Source organism: Anolis sagrei, chromosome 3 (genome assembly GCF_037176765.1).
Source record: "Anolis sagrei isolate rAnoSag1 chromosome 3, rAnoSag1.mat, whole genome shotgun sequence".
Lineage (NCBI taxonomy): Eukaryota > Metazoa > Chordata > Lepidosauria > Squamata > Dactyloidae > Anolis > Anolis sagrei.
In genome coordinates this window covers 218932229-218950820 of record NC_090023.1, presented here as the reverse complement: position 1 = coordinate 218950820, position 18592 = coordinate 218932229, and the positions used below count along the sequence as shown (strand labels likewise).

The 18592-nt window shown below is 41.7% G+C and overlaps 1 protein-coding gene across 4 annotated transcripts in view; it reads left to right on the top strand.

Moving 5' to 3' along the window:
- DNMBP (dynamin binding protein) overlaps positions 1-18592 on the top strand; it is a 75044-nt gene that overhangs the window by 28927 nt on the left and 27525 nt on the right. For 2 of the 4 annotated variants that reach the window (XM_067465881.1, XM_060768182.2), the window contains 3 exons: positions 3448-3570; positions 4445-6316; positions 10869-11183. In XM_067465881.1, coding sequence (XP_067321982.1) covers positions 3448-3570; positions 4445-6316; positions 10869-11183 — 2310 coding nt within the window. The remainder of the gene's footprint in view (positions 1-3447; positions 3571-4444; positions 6317-10868; positions 11184-18592) is intronic. The other 2 variants (XM_060768183.2, XM_060768184.2) reach the window with 2 other exon arrangements.

The window sequence follows — 18592 nt, the reverse complement described above, 5'->3', positions numbered from 1 at the left end:
GGTTTCAGCTAAGTTTCTGAAGCATATTTCTGATATTTCTTTGATGGCTAAAGCAATCTCTCCAGAAGATGGTGGAGAAATAGTCTAGGAAGGAGGAGTAGGATATGACAATTTTGCAGCTGAAATTAAGAGGTTATCTGGCAGTGTATTAAATTAATAATGATCTCTTAAGACGGCTTGATTTCTCCTTCCTGTATAAGGATGGTACTGTGTTATGAGGTACAGAACGCCTGGCATATGGAGAAGTGAAACTGCTATTAGAGTACAGGAAGCTTCCTTCTTTTTTTTGTCTTCATGTCCTTTTATTTGTTTCCTTCGAGCAGCTGATCAGGCTAATAAAAGATGTATGCCCCACAATACACATATGTAAGTAAAGGTAAAGGTTTCCCCTTGACATTAAGCCTAGTGGAGTTTGACTCTGGGAGGTGGTGCGCATCTCTGTTTTGAAGCCAAAGTTGTCTGTAGCCACCTCTGAGGTCATGTGGCCAACATAATTGCATGGAGCACCGTTACACATATGAAGCATGTTCCATAATCCACCAAGGAATGCTATCTTTACTAGCCAACCAAAAAGCAGAAAATACATCATGTAACATTTCAAACGGCTCTCCATGCAGTCATGCCAGCCACATGACCTTGGAGGTGTCTACGGACAACGCTGGCTCTTCGGCTTAGAAATGGAGATGAGCACCACACCCCAGAGTCAGACATGACTGGACTTAATGTCAGGGGACTACCTTTACCTACCTTTACCTTAAGATTTCAAAACTCACTGGCCAATAAAGATATTGTTCTTTTGTGGATTTTAAATTTTTTTTATGTTGCTGCATAGCCAAAACAGCTATTCTGAAAATGTTTCCTTCTCAGTGTACATGATGTAGGTTCTGCATGACAGCAAGCCCATGGGTTCAGTGGGTGGCAAAGTAATCACCAGTACTCAAATTAGCAGGCTAGCCAGCATCCTAGTTATAGAATTAGGTCTTCACCATGAACTTCCCAAGCTTAGAAAGTTATTTTTTAAATAACAGCTTCCAGAATCCTCCACCCACAATGGAAGTTTGGAAGTTGTAGTCCAGAAAATAACTTTTCTAAACACCCTTTGGATTTTTTCTCATTTAAAAACCTTTTACACACCTGTGCAGCAGGAGTTGGGAACTATTAAATCTTCCAGATGAATCGCTAGTCCCATCATCTCATACCATTGCCTAGACCAGGCATGGGCAAATTTTTCAACTTGGGGGCTGCATGCTAGCACTCCCTGCTAGGAGGACTGGCTGCCCGGGAGAGAAAGAAGGAAGGAAGGATAAAAAGGAGAAAGGGAAGATGGAAGGAGACAGAGGGAGAAAGGGAAGAAAGAATGAAAGGGTAGAAGGGAGGGAGAAAGGGAGGGAAGGGGGAAGGAAAGAGAGAAGGAAGGACAAAAGGGTGGGAGGGAGAAAGAGGGAAGAAGGAAAGAAAGAAGGAAGGAGAGACAAAAGGGAAGAAAGGAGGGAAGGAGGGAGGGAGAAAAAGGGAAGGAAGGAAGGGTGAAAGGTGGGAAGGAGGGAGGGAGGGAAGGGAGGAGGAATAAAAGAGAGAAGGAAGGAAGGATAGGATGGTGAGAAAGAGGAGGGCCTGAGAAAAGTGCCCAAGGGGCTGCATCTGGCTCCTGGGCCTAGACCGTCTATGGCTGATGAGAGTTATATAGCAACGCACATTTAGCTTAGCTTTATTAGTCTTTTGTGAACTGACTCTGATTCATGACCATGACCTCTCCTAGTATCATGCCCTCAACCTAGAGAAAAGAGGAAGAAGCAATCTCAGCTCCCACTTTCTCTCTTTCTCTTGTAACTGGTCAGTTTCCATTCCCCAGAGCCTGCCTGCTTTGTGAGGTGATCAAAGTGGCTGTTCTCTCATCAAGAGTGCTCAGGGCAGGAAACATTTGATTTCCATTAGCATCTAAAGATTTCACTTCTCTCTTTGACAATCATTAAAAATCTCTGACAAACTGTGCTCTGGTCTATGCAAATCCTGTGAATAGAAGAGATATAAGAGAAAACAGAAGAATTAGCCAGGAGAGGGAGCCATTCTCAAGCCTGCATTTTCCCTTCCTCATTGATCCTGTGTTGCACCACAGACCAAAACTAAAACCTGATTGTAGTCTTATTCAAAAAAGTAAACCCCTTTGAATTGCAGCTAAATAGACGTTGGCATTCTCTGTTTAAGGCACTGGAGTACAATGGTCATTCTTGAGATGGTTGCTCCCAAGGCTGAACTTTATATTAGATTTTTAAAAGCTTCACTAACAGGCTGTAGTCCAAAAATGTAGGTTTCCAAGTATAACAGTGAAGATGATTCGGCTGGTTTAGGAACCTTCCTTCCCTTGCTGGTGCTGGTGTATGCTCTTTGTTGCACTGAGTGTCTTCAGGAGGAGCCTGAAAACTTGGCTGTTTCAATGTGCCATCAAGGATTGAATGTATGATAATCTCTAACCAATTGCTGCATAAAATGCCCTCAGAAGCACTGTATTTTCTGGTTTGTGCAATTAAATCCTGCCTTATCCCCCGGATCCCCTTCCTGATATCCTACACTGCCCTATCTTCCAGTGTTTTCAAATTTTAATCCTTGAATCTGACCCTGATCACTGTGATCATTTTAGTGTTTAATGTTTTGATTTTATACTGTTGTGTTGCTTATTTACATTGGTTCTGCATTTTATATTATTTTATTTCTTGATTTTTGTTGTGTTTTTGTGCTATATTGTGTTTACTGTGTTGATGGGCATGGCCTCATGTAGGCTGCCCCAAGTCCCCTTGGGGAGATGGTGGTGGAGTACAAATAAAGATTATTATTATTATTATTATTATTATTATTATTATTATTATTCTGAACCATCAGGTTCTGCCACAAGCAAAGAAAAGACAGCTGAATTAGTGATTAAAGATTCCAGTTGATTGGACCACCTACACACCTACATACAATTCCCCACAGAATACTGTAGAGAGGTTTAACTTTGACCCTATACAAGAGATGTAGCATATGATTATTGTTTCCTTGTTGCTATCTGTAATCCTGATGAAAAATCCTGGCGTAATCAGGTTGATGTATTTTATTTTTTTCCTGTGCCCATCTGAGCAAATTTTGTTTGAACTTGTTGGGATGGGAAATTTTAATATAGTAAGGAAATATATATCTATACCTACCATTCAATCGATGTCTATCCAGTGAGATAGAAGGGGAAAGTGAATAGTATTCCTTAGACTACTGTCATTAGCCATTTTGTCCCTTCCAGGCCTGTTTTAGGTTGACTGCAACTTTTATCAAAGCCAGAAGGAACCATATAGAATCTCAGAGATGCATGGCTATAGCTTTTGAGGGCACTTGTGGACCACAGCTTGCACTCTGCCATTTGCTGTTCCATGCTTTCTCTTGAGCTTTCCCTTCTTTTGTTCCCCTCTCCCATTCCAGGACAGTTCCCCAGCAGTTTTGTGGAACCTTTATATGTCCCTGCTTTGAATCAAGGGGAGAAGCTCTTCGTTTGTACCAGCAACTTTACTTCCCAGGAGCCTGGCAGCCTGACCTTGCAAAGAGGTACTTGGAATGATTTCCTTGCCATTATATTTTGAGCAAAAGTGACCTGCTGTTATCCAGTTCTATTACTGACTTCCGAGTCCATCAAACAAGAGCTGCAGTGCATATATCAATTGTTCTCTGGCTTTCCAGAACAGTAGTCCAAGAGGTATTGCTTCTGTGTGCTGCTATGACTAAGCTTGGATCTCAAGACCTCTAAAAGCAGGAAAGTGCATTTGGAAAGTTGCTAAAGCCCATTTTTTCTAGCAGTGGTTGGTAAATTCTAGCTGGAGTACTGTTGGCCTTTGTAGCTCTTGGGGCTGGGAACTATTCTGTGGGCTCTAAACAGAGGAAGGAGATGCCAGAAGTGGAGGAGGATGAGAAACCACTGACCTATGGCTTGTAGTGATGTCAAATACAGCCCCCACAAGGCCCCACTTGCCTGACCTCTCTAAAGTATATGCCATTGTAAATCATAGGGATTGAGTGCAAGGTATCATTATTGCAATCTGCTCCTCCTCCCTCTTTCTTTTCAATTATTAGTTGAGAGCTCTTTGCTCTCTCTCACATGCTTTTTCACACAAGGAAAGGAGATGAAGAGTGAGAATGGGCTCCTGCCTGTTCCTCTAGGATCCTAATGGCATCTGTGGCCATAGTCACACCTACTGGAGTCATTTGTCCTGTGGAAGGTGGAGGTTGCTTTCTCTCCAAAACATCATTCTTTAGTCCTCCTTTAGACAACACTAAAACTTGGGAAAGCCCTTTTTATTACAACCCTTTTGTTGTGACCAGTTCAGCTGCAGGATTCTGGGCTTTATAGTTCAAAAACCAAATGCTCCCAAGCTCTGGGCAAGACCTATCTAGTTATCTGATCTTATGTCCCTTGTCTGTGCAGGTGATCTGGTTGTTTTGAATGGTTCTGCGGCCTCCCCATGGCTCCAAGGCCGAAGCTGCTGGGGAGCCAGGGGTTTCTTCCCAGCGTCCTGTGTGCAAGAAATCTGCCTCTCCAACTTTGGCCCTCGATACTCTCATGCAACCATGCTGGAGATGCCGCCCTATGCCTTGGGCCAGGCCCGAGCAGTGATGAGCCTTTCTGCGCAGTTGGAGGAGGAGTTGGACTTCCGGGAAGGGGACATGATCACCATTACTGGGATCCCTGAGCCTGGGTGGTTTGAAGGGGAGCTTGGAGGTCAACGAGGCATCTTCCCTGAGGGATTTGTGGAACTTTTGGGTCCCCTGAAAACAAAGAGTAACTTGGAGGAGATAGGATCCTCAGAAATCCACAGTGTGAATGGAGTGAAAGATGTATACTCCCAGGAAGAGCAAAGTGTATGGGATGATAGGGAGGAGTTCCCAGGGCCTTATGGGATTGCCTTATATCAGTTCCGGGCCCTGGAGTCAGCAGAGCTTGACTTTGAGGTGGGAGACAGAATTCGGATTGTGGGAGTCCTGGATGATGGCTGGCTGGAAGGCGAGCTCCGAGGAAGACGTGGCATCTTTCCCCATAGATTTGTGAGGTTGGAGGAGGGTAGTCCTCCATCCAGGAAGAAATGGGAGACTGAATGTTCATCGAAGGGGGTAGACTTAGAGGTATCCAGCCCCCACAAGGCAATTTCTCCTGCTGTGTGGGAAGAGCCTGAGTGGAGCCCAGTCTGTAGTGAGGAGAAGCTTAGTCATGTTCCAGAGAGATTGGAGGATGCTTTGGAATACTCTGAGCTCAAGGAGGATGAAGTGCTAAACCACCAAAATGAAGCCTTCCTGGGATCTCTTTCTTTAGACATGTCAGAGAACCCTGATGTGGACTCAACCAAATCTGTAAATGGAGTTTCTAATGTACCTCAGCTCCCATGCCAACCAAAGAACCAGCCCTGTGGCCAGGTTAGTGGACGAAAGTCCAGTCAGAGCCTGAGGACCTCATGGGACTTCACTGAGGCCTGCAGCCCCCAAGAGCAGGATGAAGAAACTCAAAGTTTTGTACCTGAAAACATCCTTTGTGAAGACATGGTCCCTTGCGTGGATGTTCAGTGGCAAAAGCCCAAATCCTGTTCTTCCAGCTTCAGTGGGTCTCATGAGGACCTTGATACTTGGCCTGTCTGTCATGCCACTCAGGTTGAGCGACCCCAAGGAGGACTGCATGGAGAGAGTTGTGGGGACCTTGATTCCAAACTGACAGAGCAACTAGCACAATTTGAGCAAAGCTTAACCAATCCCGCAGGCCATGTTAGCTACAGCACCCCGCAACAGGACGAAATCTCCCGCCATTTTTCCATCCTGGATTTTAGCTCTGAGAAGGACATTGTACGTGGCTCAGTGGAACACACTCCCCAAAGGAGGAAAGTGTTAAGGCCACCTCCTCCTCGTCCTAGCACTCCAGTCTTGACCCCATTTCATTCGCCAGCAGGGCAGACCCCTCAAAGTACACCTTCCCCTCAGATTCCACCAACTTCTGTGAGACCCTCTCGCCCAGCTCCGCTTCCACCTTCAGGCAGCCAGAGGAAGATGCCAGTTTCAGTAAAACTACGTTCAGAGGGCAAAGAGAGACCAAGCAGCACTGACAAGCCTGGGGATACATCACAGTATCTTTTCATGGCTAAACACATTCAGGAACTGGATCAAGAACTGGATGTTTACAGAAAGACCCGAACAGAGCTCAGTGCAATGCTCGAGCAGCCGCAGAATGAGCTTGTGCGGATAGAGACACTGGAGAACCTGGACTTCTGTGACCGCAAGATCTCCATTCTGACTTTGGAGTTGCAGGAACTGAAGGGTAAGTAGAGTAACTTTGCCAAACATGGATAGTGGAAGAAAAGATTCTTTACCCAGGCACTCTATAAGTAGGCTGGTGGGAGTGGGGGTGGCAAAGTGCTTGGAATTAGAGTCCCCAATTCCCCCAACCAATTGGTCATGCTGGCTGGGAAATTCTGGAAGTAGATTATGGAAAATCAGTTTTCCAGAATCTGAATATTGATTTTACATCTAGCTCCATTTCAGGGCAACCAGCAAACAACATGGAGGTTAGCCATTTCATTATCTAAGAGTAGCCCCCTGGCCTCATATCTTCTACATATTTTGGACTTTAGTTTTAAGTATTTCTTCAAATTGGACACGTTGGCTAGTGGGTAGTATAAGCTATCATGCACACATTCTGGAGATCTTCTGGTTGAAGGAGGCTACCTTAGAGATACAGGTTGAGTATGCTTTATCCAAAATACTTGCAACCAGAAATATTTTGGATTTTTTTTTTTGGGATACATGCATTTGCATATACATACTTAGTGAGATATCTTGGAGTTGAGTCCCAAGTCTAAACATGCCAATCATGCAGGTTTCATATACCATATATCCTGTAGGCATATTGTGAATGTAATTTTATGCAGAATATTTTAAATGATTTTGTTTGTGGAGCAAAGGTTGTGTGCATTTAAGCACCAGAAAGCAAAAGTTCACTGTCTTAGCTACCCATATAGACAGTTTTGGAATTTTCCAAATTCTGGATAAAAGGATGCTCAATCTGCACATGATAACTAATTGCTTTTATCAGTTCAGAATTATCTCTTGCTTAATTGATGTTTTTGAAGATGGGGAAGATATGTAAAAGGTATTTCTATCCCAGGGGCATGATACCTTCATCATCATCATCATCCTGCACCCTAGGGAATTTATTGCAGCCGCCTTGAATCCCCACTGGAGAGATAAGGCAGAAGAGAAATAAAGTCTCATTCATTCATTCATATTTTAGGTTGATTGGATAACTTTGTTGAGAGATAACAAGTTGAGTCTCCTCATTTCCACTCAGCCAATTTTCATTCATGAAACTGTTATCCAAGCCTCAAAAGTGTAAACTTCATAGTGATGAGTTGTGAGCAAGAGACTTACCTACTATAAACTTTTGACTTTTGGACATGTTGTTTATCTCACTGATTATTTGAGTAAAGCAGAAGTAGAGAGTGAGTGACCCTCTAGATGTTGAATTACAACCTTCAGATGTTCAGTTTGCTTTGCTGGTGGTAGAGGATTATGTTATGGAAGTTATAAGTCACTGGCATACGAGTGGCACACATTCCCCAGTCTTGGGTAGATCCACTAGGGTACTACTGTGCTATCATCATAAGTCCACATTGTGGTCCAAATATAAAAGGTGAGCTTGGTTTTTTTATTTGCACCTATCACTCCAGTCCTTCCGAGATTGTAATCTTTTCCAGTTACTATGGAGATGACCAAAAAGAAGTGGCATCTCAGCTAACAGACTCACAAAGTCCAGGTGACAATTCTGAGACTTGCCTTGAGTAGAACAAGTGGAATTAGGATCAAAGAAACTAAATGAGTGGTGAAGCTGGATATGCACACACACAGTACTGTTTAATTGGTTTGTTTTTGTTTTTGTTTTAAATTGATAAGAATGTATGGCTATTAGATTCCTTGAGTTCCCTCTGTCAGAAAGGAGGAGTATAAATAAAATAAATACATAAATAAAAAGTCAGATATTGAGGTTATGGGAGGATGAGTGCATGGGAAACTGGGATGAAAACAGTGAATCTGAATTTGAGGCAGGAAAGGTACCTGGGGGAGTGGTTACGCCTTGTTCTTAAAAGATGAATTGTGATGTGCAGAAATGTGCTATGATTCAGTTTCTTGGCACAGTAGTCCTATGTAGGAGGACTTTGGTTGGATTATTGGAAAAAGAACTAGGAAAAAAGCTTTTCCCAGTTCATGTGTGAATAAATTAATGGGCATGTGTAGGTACTTTGCACAGTTGCAAATTTGTTTTCTGGATGGTATTTCACCTATATCTCATAGAAGTTGTAATCTTTTGTTCTCTGTTTTTCATCTTGAGGGGACTGGAGAAGAATGTATGGGCAAATGCACAGAGACAACAGCAATAATTGTAGGGAGATATGGATAGCATCCAAAGCAAGTGGCGGGTAACTCAGTTCTGTGATATATATTTGCCTAGACTCTATCTATCTATCTATCTATCTATCTATCTATCTATCTATCTATATATATATATATATATCAGTTCTGTGATAAATATTTGCATAGACTTCTGCTCTTGACTAATTAACAAAAACGGTTGACATACTGTTTTAAATTAGAACAATGAACACCCTAGTCCAGTGGTTCTCAACCTGTGGGTCCCCGGGTGTTTTGGCCTGGAACTCCCAGAAATTCCAACCAGTTTACTAGCTGTTAGGATTTCTGGGAGTTGAAGGCCAAAACATCTGGGGACCCACAGGAGGAGAACCACTGTCCTAGCCTAACAGGCTGCAGTATGGTGGTTAAAGTATCAAAGCAGTACTGGAGAGAACCGAGTTTGAATCCCTAATTAACAGCGAAGATCACTAAGCAATCTTGGACCAAGAATACTCCCATAGCTAAAGTTGCCACACAGGATACAATGAAAGAAGGAATCATGTCTGCTTCCTTGAATTCCTGTTAGGAAAGACAGGATGTAAATATTTTTAAAAAATCTTTCACAAGCTCTTGATTTTGCATTAGACATCATAGTTTTCCTGCCTGGCAAATAATGTGTCCTGTCCAGATTTCTAGAAATTTGGCATACATGAGTATGTGAAATGATGACTTGCTGAAAGGAAAACACTCAAGTCCATACTTGAGCTGAAACTTGAAAAAATATTAATCTGAACAGATTCTCTTGGAGCTTATGGGAAGATTCATTAGTAGCACTTGGAGACAGTGCTTTTTAAAATATGTCCTGAGAACCAACCTAATGTTCCCCAATGCATTAGCATGTCCAGATCATTTTAATGTTTGCACTTAAAAAGTTCTTAAGACCTCAACACTTAAAATTTCCAAGTGCATTGTTTCAGTTGTTACATGTACAATTAACCATTTTATTTTTACACCCCTACTTTGGATTGCGCTCTACAACTTCTTCTTTTTTCCTGGTATGTTGGAAGAAAAACAAGCAAAAACAGTTTGTGCATCCTGGTTAAGGAAAAAAATACTTTGAGTTCAAAATCATGAGAACGTCATTTGCTTACAGGAAGAAAATCCTATTTTCTCCTCTTGCATTAATCCTTAAGCATTCCTTTTTGAATGGGCTGTAGGGGGTCTCATGTTAACTCGGAGGACCAGCTGGAGTCAGAGAATTTAAATCACAGCCCTCTAAGCTACTAGCTGTTCTGTCTGGGGATTTTGGAATTTCTAATATAAAAAGCGATATTTCCCAATAGGCCAGCTGGAGCTGCCCTGTTGCCCTAGTGTCCTGTTTGTCCCCGTTTTCCCTTGCCCCGGGGAAATGCTTATGGGGTGTGGTTAAACCACATGTTTGCAGTTTCCTTGTCACTGGTGGCCGTGACTGCCTTGAGCATTACAAAGCAGAGAAGCCGGTTTGGGCAGAGAGCTGATTCAATATGCAGCTCCAGTCTGTGGGACTCTGGTTACTCATTACCTGAAAGAAGGTGGGAGAGGCTTCCTGAGCTCCTTGCCGATTGGGTATTAAGGTTCCTGGTCATTTTCTTTCTGTTGTCAGTTAGACAGCAGTACCCTGGGGCTGAGGGAAGGTTGCAGAGGAATTGAGCCCCGTTGGGGAAGCAAATGGAGCGAGTCAGGTTTGGGGCACACCAAGAGGAATATGTGCACTTACCCCGAGGCAAGAAACAGGACAGAATCTCCTGGTCGGCAGCCTCACCTTCGGATCCCCAGCTGGGAGTACGAGGACTACAACTCTGTTAGCAGAGGCGGAGGTGCCCGGGGCCAGAATGGCGCTGACTGTGATTGGGAGAAGAAATGTAGGGCCCGGGAGATATATGGCACCACCAGGCCAGTGGGCAAGACCCGTGCGCGCTTCAAGAACGGGGATGTGTGCTATAGAGACCATGAAATAGCTCAAGCCTACCAGGACTATGGAAACACAAGTAGGCAGTTTATGGACCAGAAAAAAACAAACAGGAGCAGTCCATACATAGAGTGTAGCAGTGCTCACCTGGAAGTTAGTGGATACTGCACAGACTATGAGAAAACAGCCTGCAGAAAGCCTCACAATCGGTCTAAGGATGGCTCACATCTGGATGCTGACTTTAGGATCTCTAAGAATGGGGACAGTTGGGAAATGAACTGCTGGAAAGAAAATGGGGACTCCAATTACCACCAGAATGAGAATGAGTACTACAATTTGGATGTGAATTATAAGAAGAGGTATGATAGGTATGTGGACCAGGGGAGAACAGACAAGACATTTGGTGAGAAGGAGGAAAAGCAGTATACACTCCGTCGAGATCCTTACTGTAACCAAAATTCAAAGGGGACTTCTGAGCACTACCCTGTGGATAACAGAAATCTCTCTTTTGTCCCAGAAGATCCAGTCTCCTCGTCCTTGGGATGCAAGAGCAACAATGAGGGATTAGAGTCTAGGTATGAATCACCAAAACGGCACTTTATGGAAGACAGAGAATCTGGAAGGATGGAAGTGGTGGCTGACCAATCCAGAACACCAGGCCTGCAGGACTGGGATAGTGCATGCCCAAGAACCCGTTCAGGTCGCACAGACTGGAAACTGGACTGGGAAGAAGAACCTGGGTGGGCAGGTGGCACAGAACCTTGGCAGCGGAATAGCTGTTACCGCCGAACGGCTCCTAGTGCCTTGAGGCACCATGTGAAAGCAAAACAAGGTAGGTGAGCAGGAAAGGAAGGAATTGTAGAGAGAAAAACTGCTCGTATTGGGATGTCCACACCCTTCTCATCCACCAGGTCCTGACACAAACAACTTTGCTTACCCCATGGCAATGGAAAACAAAACGTGTAATATATAATTTACCAGTGACTGTCAAGGTTAATTGAGTGTTATTTTTTTCTGTGTATGCTAATTTGTGATAATTGGAATTTTCTCCCTGGCCAGACCTCCTCTGAGCTTGTGCCTGATTTCCCTTGGCTAAGCATGTCTACATTTAGCTCTTTATTCTAGGAATGTGTGGACACTTTGGTTAGTTTTGTAATGTTTTATTGCCCTGCAAAGGCTTCAGACATTAAGAAAGCTGATCTGCTAACTCCTCTGTCCATTTGTGGTCCTGAACTGGCTTGCTAGTGGGTCAGATTCTGAATAGGAACCAGGATATGGAGCAGCTCTTTGAAACCAACCTTTGTACTTTACCTAGCAGCCAGGTGTTTTCCAGTGCAATGTGGTGCAGGACTTCATTGAAAGTTTATGAGGTGACATTTCTACAATCTCTGTGCAGTTACAGAGAAAGATTAGCTTTTCTTGTTTTCTTACTGCTATGTGGCAATTACTTATCTTAAAGAGGCAGCTTACTTTACCTGCTCTTTTGGGGGTTATTTTTCCTAATGTGGTTTTATAGGAGGCCTGACTGTTTTAACTTGGTTAATCTGGATTACAGTGATGGCATAAAAGAATGCTGACTTGCCTTGGTACGTGGTTTCCACTGGGATTTGTTTTGCTCTCTTCACCTTTTCTGCTTTGTCGAAAGTCATCTCAAGTGAAACAAAGTTGGTTCTTTGTGCAACCTCTTTCAGGTTCTTCAGCATTTTTGCTGGAATGCTGTGTGCATGTGAAATGTTACAGACAGATGTTGCTATTACTCATCTAGCTCTGTCAGTTGCAAAAAAAAGTTGTAGAAGAGTGTAAGGAAAATGTCAATCTTTTTTTGTGCAGCTGTGCCCCTCCCTAGTGAACTTACTTTGATCAGCAGTGCTTGCACTTAAGTCTGAAGGCAAAGTGCTCCCACATTAGAAAACTAGTAGAACAGGTTTGGAGTCTGTTGATGCTGAATTCCAACGGCTTGATTTTCTTAGCATCCTACTTATTATCAGCTCCATCTTACAATAGAAAAGGAAATACAGAATCAGTTGCCATGCATAGTCTGGATTCATTTCTTGCCTTTTAATGGATATGCTTCAAAAGGTTTTTAATTTATGTATAATTTAATTATACCCTGCCATCTTACCTGCTTTTTGTTTTAGTAAGCCACCTTGAGTCGGCACTAAGGAAGTAAATTCTAAGCCATGATACTCAAATGTAGCTTCACACAAAACCTAAATATTGCAATATGTATGATTTATGGTCATGATTTCTATCCAAGAGAGATACATTCCCAGTCAAACTAATTACCTGAAACCAAGTGCCATTAGGTTGCTGTGAGTCTTCCGGACTGCATGGCCATGTTCCAGAAACATGGAACATGGCCATACAGCCTGGAAAACTCACAGCAACCCAGTGATTCCAGCCATAAAAACCTTTGACAACACAAGTGTCATTAAATTATCGCCATAGTATTCCAAGGAGTTATTTTGAAGGATCTAGACATTCTTACAGAAGTATCTCTCTAGGCATTTGCTAAATCTTCCAAAACCTGGAGGACCAAACAAATTCCTAAAGAGATAATTTCTCCCCAAGACATGGATAAGTGAAACTGCAGATATGGAGTTCCACAGTTACAGGGGTCATACTGTATGTAAATTGAGCTACTTAGGCTTATTCTATTCATAGTTTACAATATTTAATATAGCATATAATATATATTGTTTATAATATTGTTACGTCACAGGAAGGTTATAAAGGTGATTCTCCTGTTCCTATCTACCTCAATTTATACTTGGTCAATCCTTTCCCTGCTCAAGTACATGAAACCTCATCCAACGGCCTTGGGAAATAGAAATATCCTTTTAAAATATAAAGAGGGATAGGTGTATTCACTTGCTGCATCGAACTGAATAATCCAAAGATTTTGAAGATGAATATCTTCATCTTCATCTTCATCTTGAATGCTGCATCCATTCCTGGATGTCATAGAAAGTTTTTAAAAGTTAAAACAAATGAATATGACATCAAAAGGTGGTGATTTTTTACAAGTGGAGTTTGAAAAGTGATAGATACAGAATTCACAGTATGGAATCAAGAGGGCAACCATCTCCACATCATGGATATTGTTGGTGCAGCAATAGATTTTTCTGGATATGCTTTAGAGTATGTAGAATAGCTTTATTGTCATTATACTATTGCAAAATGAAATTAAATGCCTTCTCCAGTACACATCACAAAAACAACACACCCATCCCTCCACACATTCATCGCTCAACACACCAATCCCTCCTTGCCATGGGTACTTGTTCTAGATAGTGCAGGGTAGCAGCAAAACAAAAGGACTTTGGCTCCCGATGTTCTCCGAGTCTAGAAAAACACCACAGAAAACAGGTGCACCTCTGATTTTGTTGTTTATTTATTCAGTTGCTTCCGACTCTTCGTGACCGAATGGACCAGCCCATGCCAGAGCTTCTTGTCAGCCGTCACCACCCCAGCTCCTTCCAGGTCAAGCCAGTCACTTCAAGGACAACATCCATCCATCTTGCCCTCTTCCTTTTTCCTTCCATTTTCCTCAGCATCATTCTCTTCTCCAAGCTTTCCTGTTTTCTCATGATGTGGCCAAAGTACTCCAACTTTGCCTCTAATATCCTTCCCTTCAATGAGCATTCAGGCTTTATTTCCTGGAGTATGGACTGGGTGGATCTTCTCGCTGTCTAAGGCACTCTCACAATTGTCCTCCAACACCACAGTTCAAAAGCCTCTATCTTCCTTCGCTCAGTCTTCCTTATGGTCCAGCTCTCACATCCCTAGGTTACTACAGGGAATACCATTGTGTTAACTATGTGGATCTTCGCTGCCAGTGTGATGTCTCTACTCTTCACTATTTTATCTAGATTGGTCATTGGTCTCCTTCCAAGAAGTAAACATCTTCTGATTACCTGGCTGCAGTCTACATCTGCAATAATCTTTGCACCTAGAAATACAAAGTTTGTCACTGCCTCCATGTTTTCTCCCTCTATTTGCCAGATATCAATCAGTCTGGTTGCCATAATCTTAGTTTTCTTGATGTTTAACTGCAACCCAGCTTTTGCACATTCTTTTTTCACCTTGATTAGAAGGCTCTTCAGCTCCTCTTCACTTTCAGCCATTGAAGTGGTATCATCTGCATATCTAAGGCTGTTAATGTTTCATTCAGCAATTTTAACTCTAACCTTGAATTCATCAAGCCCCGCATGTCGCATGATGTGTTTTGCTTACAAGTTGAATAGGTTGGGTGAGAGTATACAGCCCTGCCGTACTCCTTTCCCAATCTTGAACCAGTCTGTTGTTCCATGGTCTGTTCTTACTGTTGCTGCTTGGTTGTTATACAGATTCCTCAGGAGACAGACAAGGTGACTTGGTATCCCCATATCACCAAGAACTTGTCACAATTTGTTATGATCCATACATTCAAATGCACCTGTGATACATGCCATGAAAACTACTTGGAACTTTTCCAGTAAGCAAGTTTCAAAAATCATGACTGTAGAAATAACCCCCGAGATAAATTTCTTTCACTCATCCCCAGTCTAATCCTCCTTCTTGTCTACCAAGAAGCTGGGTTGGTAGTTTGTATTTGTGAAACTCTGACGAAGTCCCAGTCTGATTCAGACTTTATTTGGAAAATGAGTTTCTTGCTTTGTTTCCTTGTGCATAGGACTGTAATTGGCCACAGCTTTCAAGTACATATATAGGCATTGGTCTCGCCCTCAGAACTTGTGTGCGTTCATTGAGAGAGAGAACACATATCTGCTATACATGATAAATCAGTTAATCCTTCCTCACAAAGAACCAGAACTAGATAGCCATATTTATAGAAACGGTGAAACTAAGGGCGTGACAATCCTCATTAATCTTTAAGGAATGTTATCAATATGTTTAGTTAAAAAAATAAGGACTGCTGTTGCTAATCATTTCAATGATGATCAGAACAAATAAGGAGGTCTGCTTATGTTACAGATGTATGATCAGACTGCAAGGATGTTAGGTTTTGGCAGCAAAAATGCGGAGACTTGATTGTTGAAACCAAAAGTGCATACGTGTGTGTGTGTGTGTGTGTATATATATATATCAAACATTTTTACCCTGCCCTTCTCAACCCCTGGGCCTGGGGGGACTCAGGGTGGCTTAAAATTGGCAACAATTCAATGCCGCTTCATAAAATACAAATATCAAATATAACAATTAAAAATATGAACATTAAAATAAAAATTTAATACTATACTTACGATCCATTTAGCTATTGCCAGTCTGGTGGCTATTTATCTAGCCATATACTAATGATTACTCCGTTTCACTTATCCAATTCCACTGCCAAGCCATAGTCAAATGTTATCCATTGTCCTTTAACCTGATTGCCCGAAGGTCCCTTCTTTCTGAAGGTGAGGAAGGATGATGATGATCTAATTTCCCCGGGAAGCAAATTCTAAGGCAGGGGGCTACCACCGAGAAGGCCCTGTCCCTCGTCCCCGCCAAACATGTTTGAGACAAAGGCGGGGCTGAGAGCAGGGCCTCCCCAGAAGATCTTCTAAGACCGAGGTGGGACTTAGAAGGAGATATGTTCGGACAGGTACGCTGGACCAGAGCCGTATAGGGTTTTATAGGCATTTTATATATGGCATATGAAGAATGCAGCCAGCACAAAAGACTGTGCAACCACAATTTTGTTCATAGTAGTTGTCATTTTACAATGTCTTTAGCCTTCTCTGCCAAAGAGAGTACTGGTGTCTCACCAAACTATAAATCTCAGGATTTCATAGCATTGAGCCATGGCACTTTAAGTGGTGTCAAGCTGCATTAATTCTACTGTGTAGATGCATCCTATGTCTCTAGCTAACCTTATTATCAATTTCCTGCCTGCCATATCTCTCTGCAATCTCCAAGTTATCTTAATTCTTATTGGGCCAGACAATCTAAAGTACTGTTCTTGCCCTTCTAGTATTTGCAATTCCAAAGTGTTTAGCCACATACCATAGTCATCTGTTGTCCAAGAAAAACGCAAGAACATGTTTTACCCTGTGAACAATAGTGTGCAACCTTATTGACCATCTGCCAGAGTAGCCAATAGATGCTAGTGTTTTTAATCTTTTCTCAAAGCAAAGTTTAATCCTCCCTTATCTGTCTGTACATCTGTTTCTGTTTATATCTCTCTCTCATACTTACTGAATCAGAGCAGCTGCGGAAAGCTCCAAGTAGTTAATGAACCTTAAATATATTGCTAAGGTCTCCCCACTTTACCAAGAATTCAGGGAATGTCTTCATTATAAACATTTGGATGCAACTGCTAGGTTAAATCTGGCAGACAAACTGTTAGTCCCATGTAGTCTCACTTAATAGGATTTACATTGTATATGATTTGCATAAAGTACACATCTTATCTTTAAATGGTAATTTCAGTGCATCTATTCTAGATATAATACATAATAGGATTTAAAGTTAGGGTATAATCTTTAACATTTTATTATTTCAATATTGAAATCAGCTGCCTTATTGTTTTGATTGCACTGACCGCGCGTATTTATGTTTTTACAGTTGTAGTCAGCTTCAAGGATGGTACATACGTACATTTAATAATTAGTTCTTGGGAGAAAAGTTGCAAAATTTAATTTGCTTTGGATTAATTGAAGCAATTTGTTCAGTGTTTGTGAATTAATTCCTAGACTAGATATGGAAAAGGAATTACTTGCCATTAGGGTGATGGATAATCTGCACTGGAAAAAGAAATCAAAATCCTGAGTCAAGATACACCAGGTTCAGCACCATCTGATAATATTGTCTCATGAAGGAAGATGGTTATATCACTCTGTCTCACAGATTACTGGCTGAAACTGGTTATCTTGTACCTAATCACTTTTGGCCCAGATTTGTTCTCAAACAATTTTAGTTATTTTGATGCATGGTCTATTCTTGAAAAAGGAGACAAATGTTGCTGGATGGCATTTCCATCATGTTTGTAGCTAAAACTGGTGGGAATTAAAGTATACCCTCCAAATATTATGATTTTCCAGAGACAGTTCTGATCAAACCCTCTGTTGTTCCACTTTTTCAGTTGGATTTAATTTTTTTTCTTTCACCACCCAACCCCCATGCTGGCTTATTTCAGTTGCTGCAAATGAGTTCAAAGTCAAAAATGCTTATAGTCTATTAATTCAGCTGGGAAGAGCAGAGAGAAGGAGGTGATATCTTTACTTCCTAGTAGTCTCAGGCAAAAGCAAACTGCCTCTTCTGCCTTTTACTTCATTAATAACATTTGCTGTGCTGGCTACATTTTTACATTGCATGGCTACATTTGTCCCAGCATTCATCTGTAAAATGTTGGGGAATATGTTGAAATCCATCAATATAATGAAAAGTCACAGATTCCCCACTCAATCTCTGAGAGTAGTGTGAAATAAAAGTATTTGTCTTCTGGACCTCCCTGCAGAAGGTTTACTCACTATTGCATCTTTTTGAACCTTTTAGCCAGTTTGAGAATTGGAGTCCATTCTCATCAGAATATACCAGCGGTGTGGCCAAATACTCCATCTTTAATAATTATATAGAAAAAATAACTCTGGCACATGTATCTTGACATATAAATTCCATTTCATAAAATCCACCTTTCTGCATAAATATGAGACATACTGGCATCTTTTCCTTTTCTGCATCTGGCCCTATTAGATTACGATGGTGTTTTGTAAATGCCCAGAATTCCCACTGGTTGGAAACTCAGGCCCCTTCGACACTGCCATATAATCCAGATTATTAAAGCAGATAATCCACATTTTCTGCTTTGAACTGGATTATATGAGTTTGTACTGCCATATAATCCAGTTCAAAGCAGATAATCTGGATTTTATATGGCAGTGTAGAAGGGGCCTCATATAATCCAGTTCAAAGCAGATAATCTGGATTATCTACTTTAATAATCTGGATTATATGGCAGTGTCAAAGGGGCCTCAGGATTCAGGGAATTGTAGTCCAACAAAACAAAATTTTCAAACTGTGTGGTTGATGGTAATGTTAAATTGTTGTTACTCTGGCCTTTATTTTGAGAAATGAAGCTCCATCTCGTTCCACATGTTTTTCAATATCTGCATACCACTATTGGGGGAAATGGGCAGGAGGTTTGGAGTGAAGTATCACCTCTCAGGCCCCTTCTATACTGTCATATAATCCAGATTAACAAAAAATAATCCAGATTATCTGCTTTGAACTCTATTATGTGAGTCTACATTGCCATAT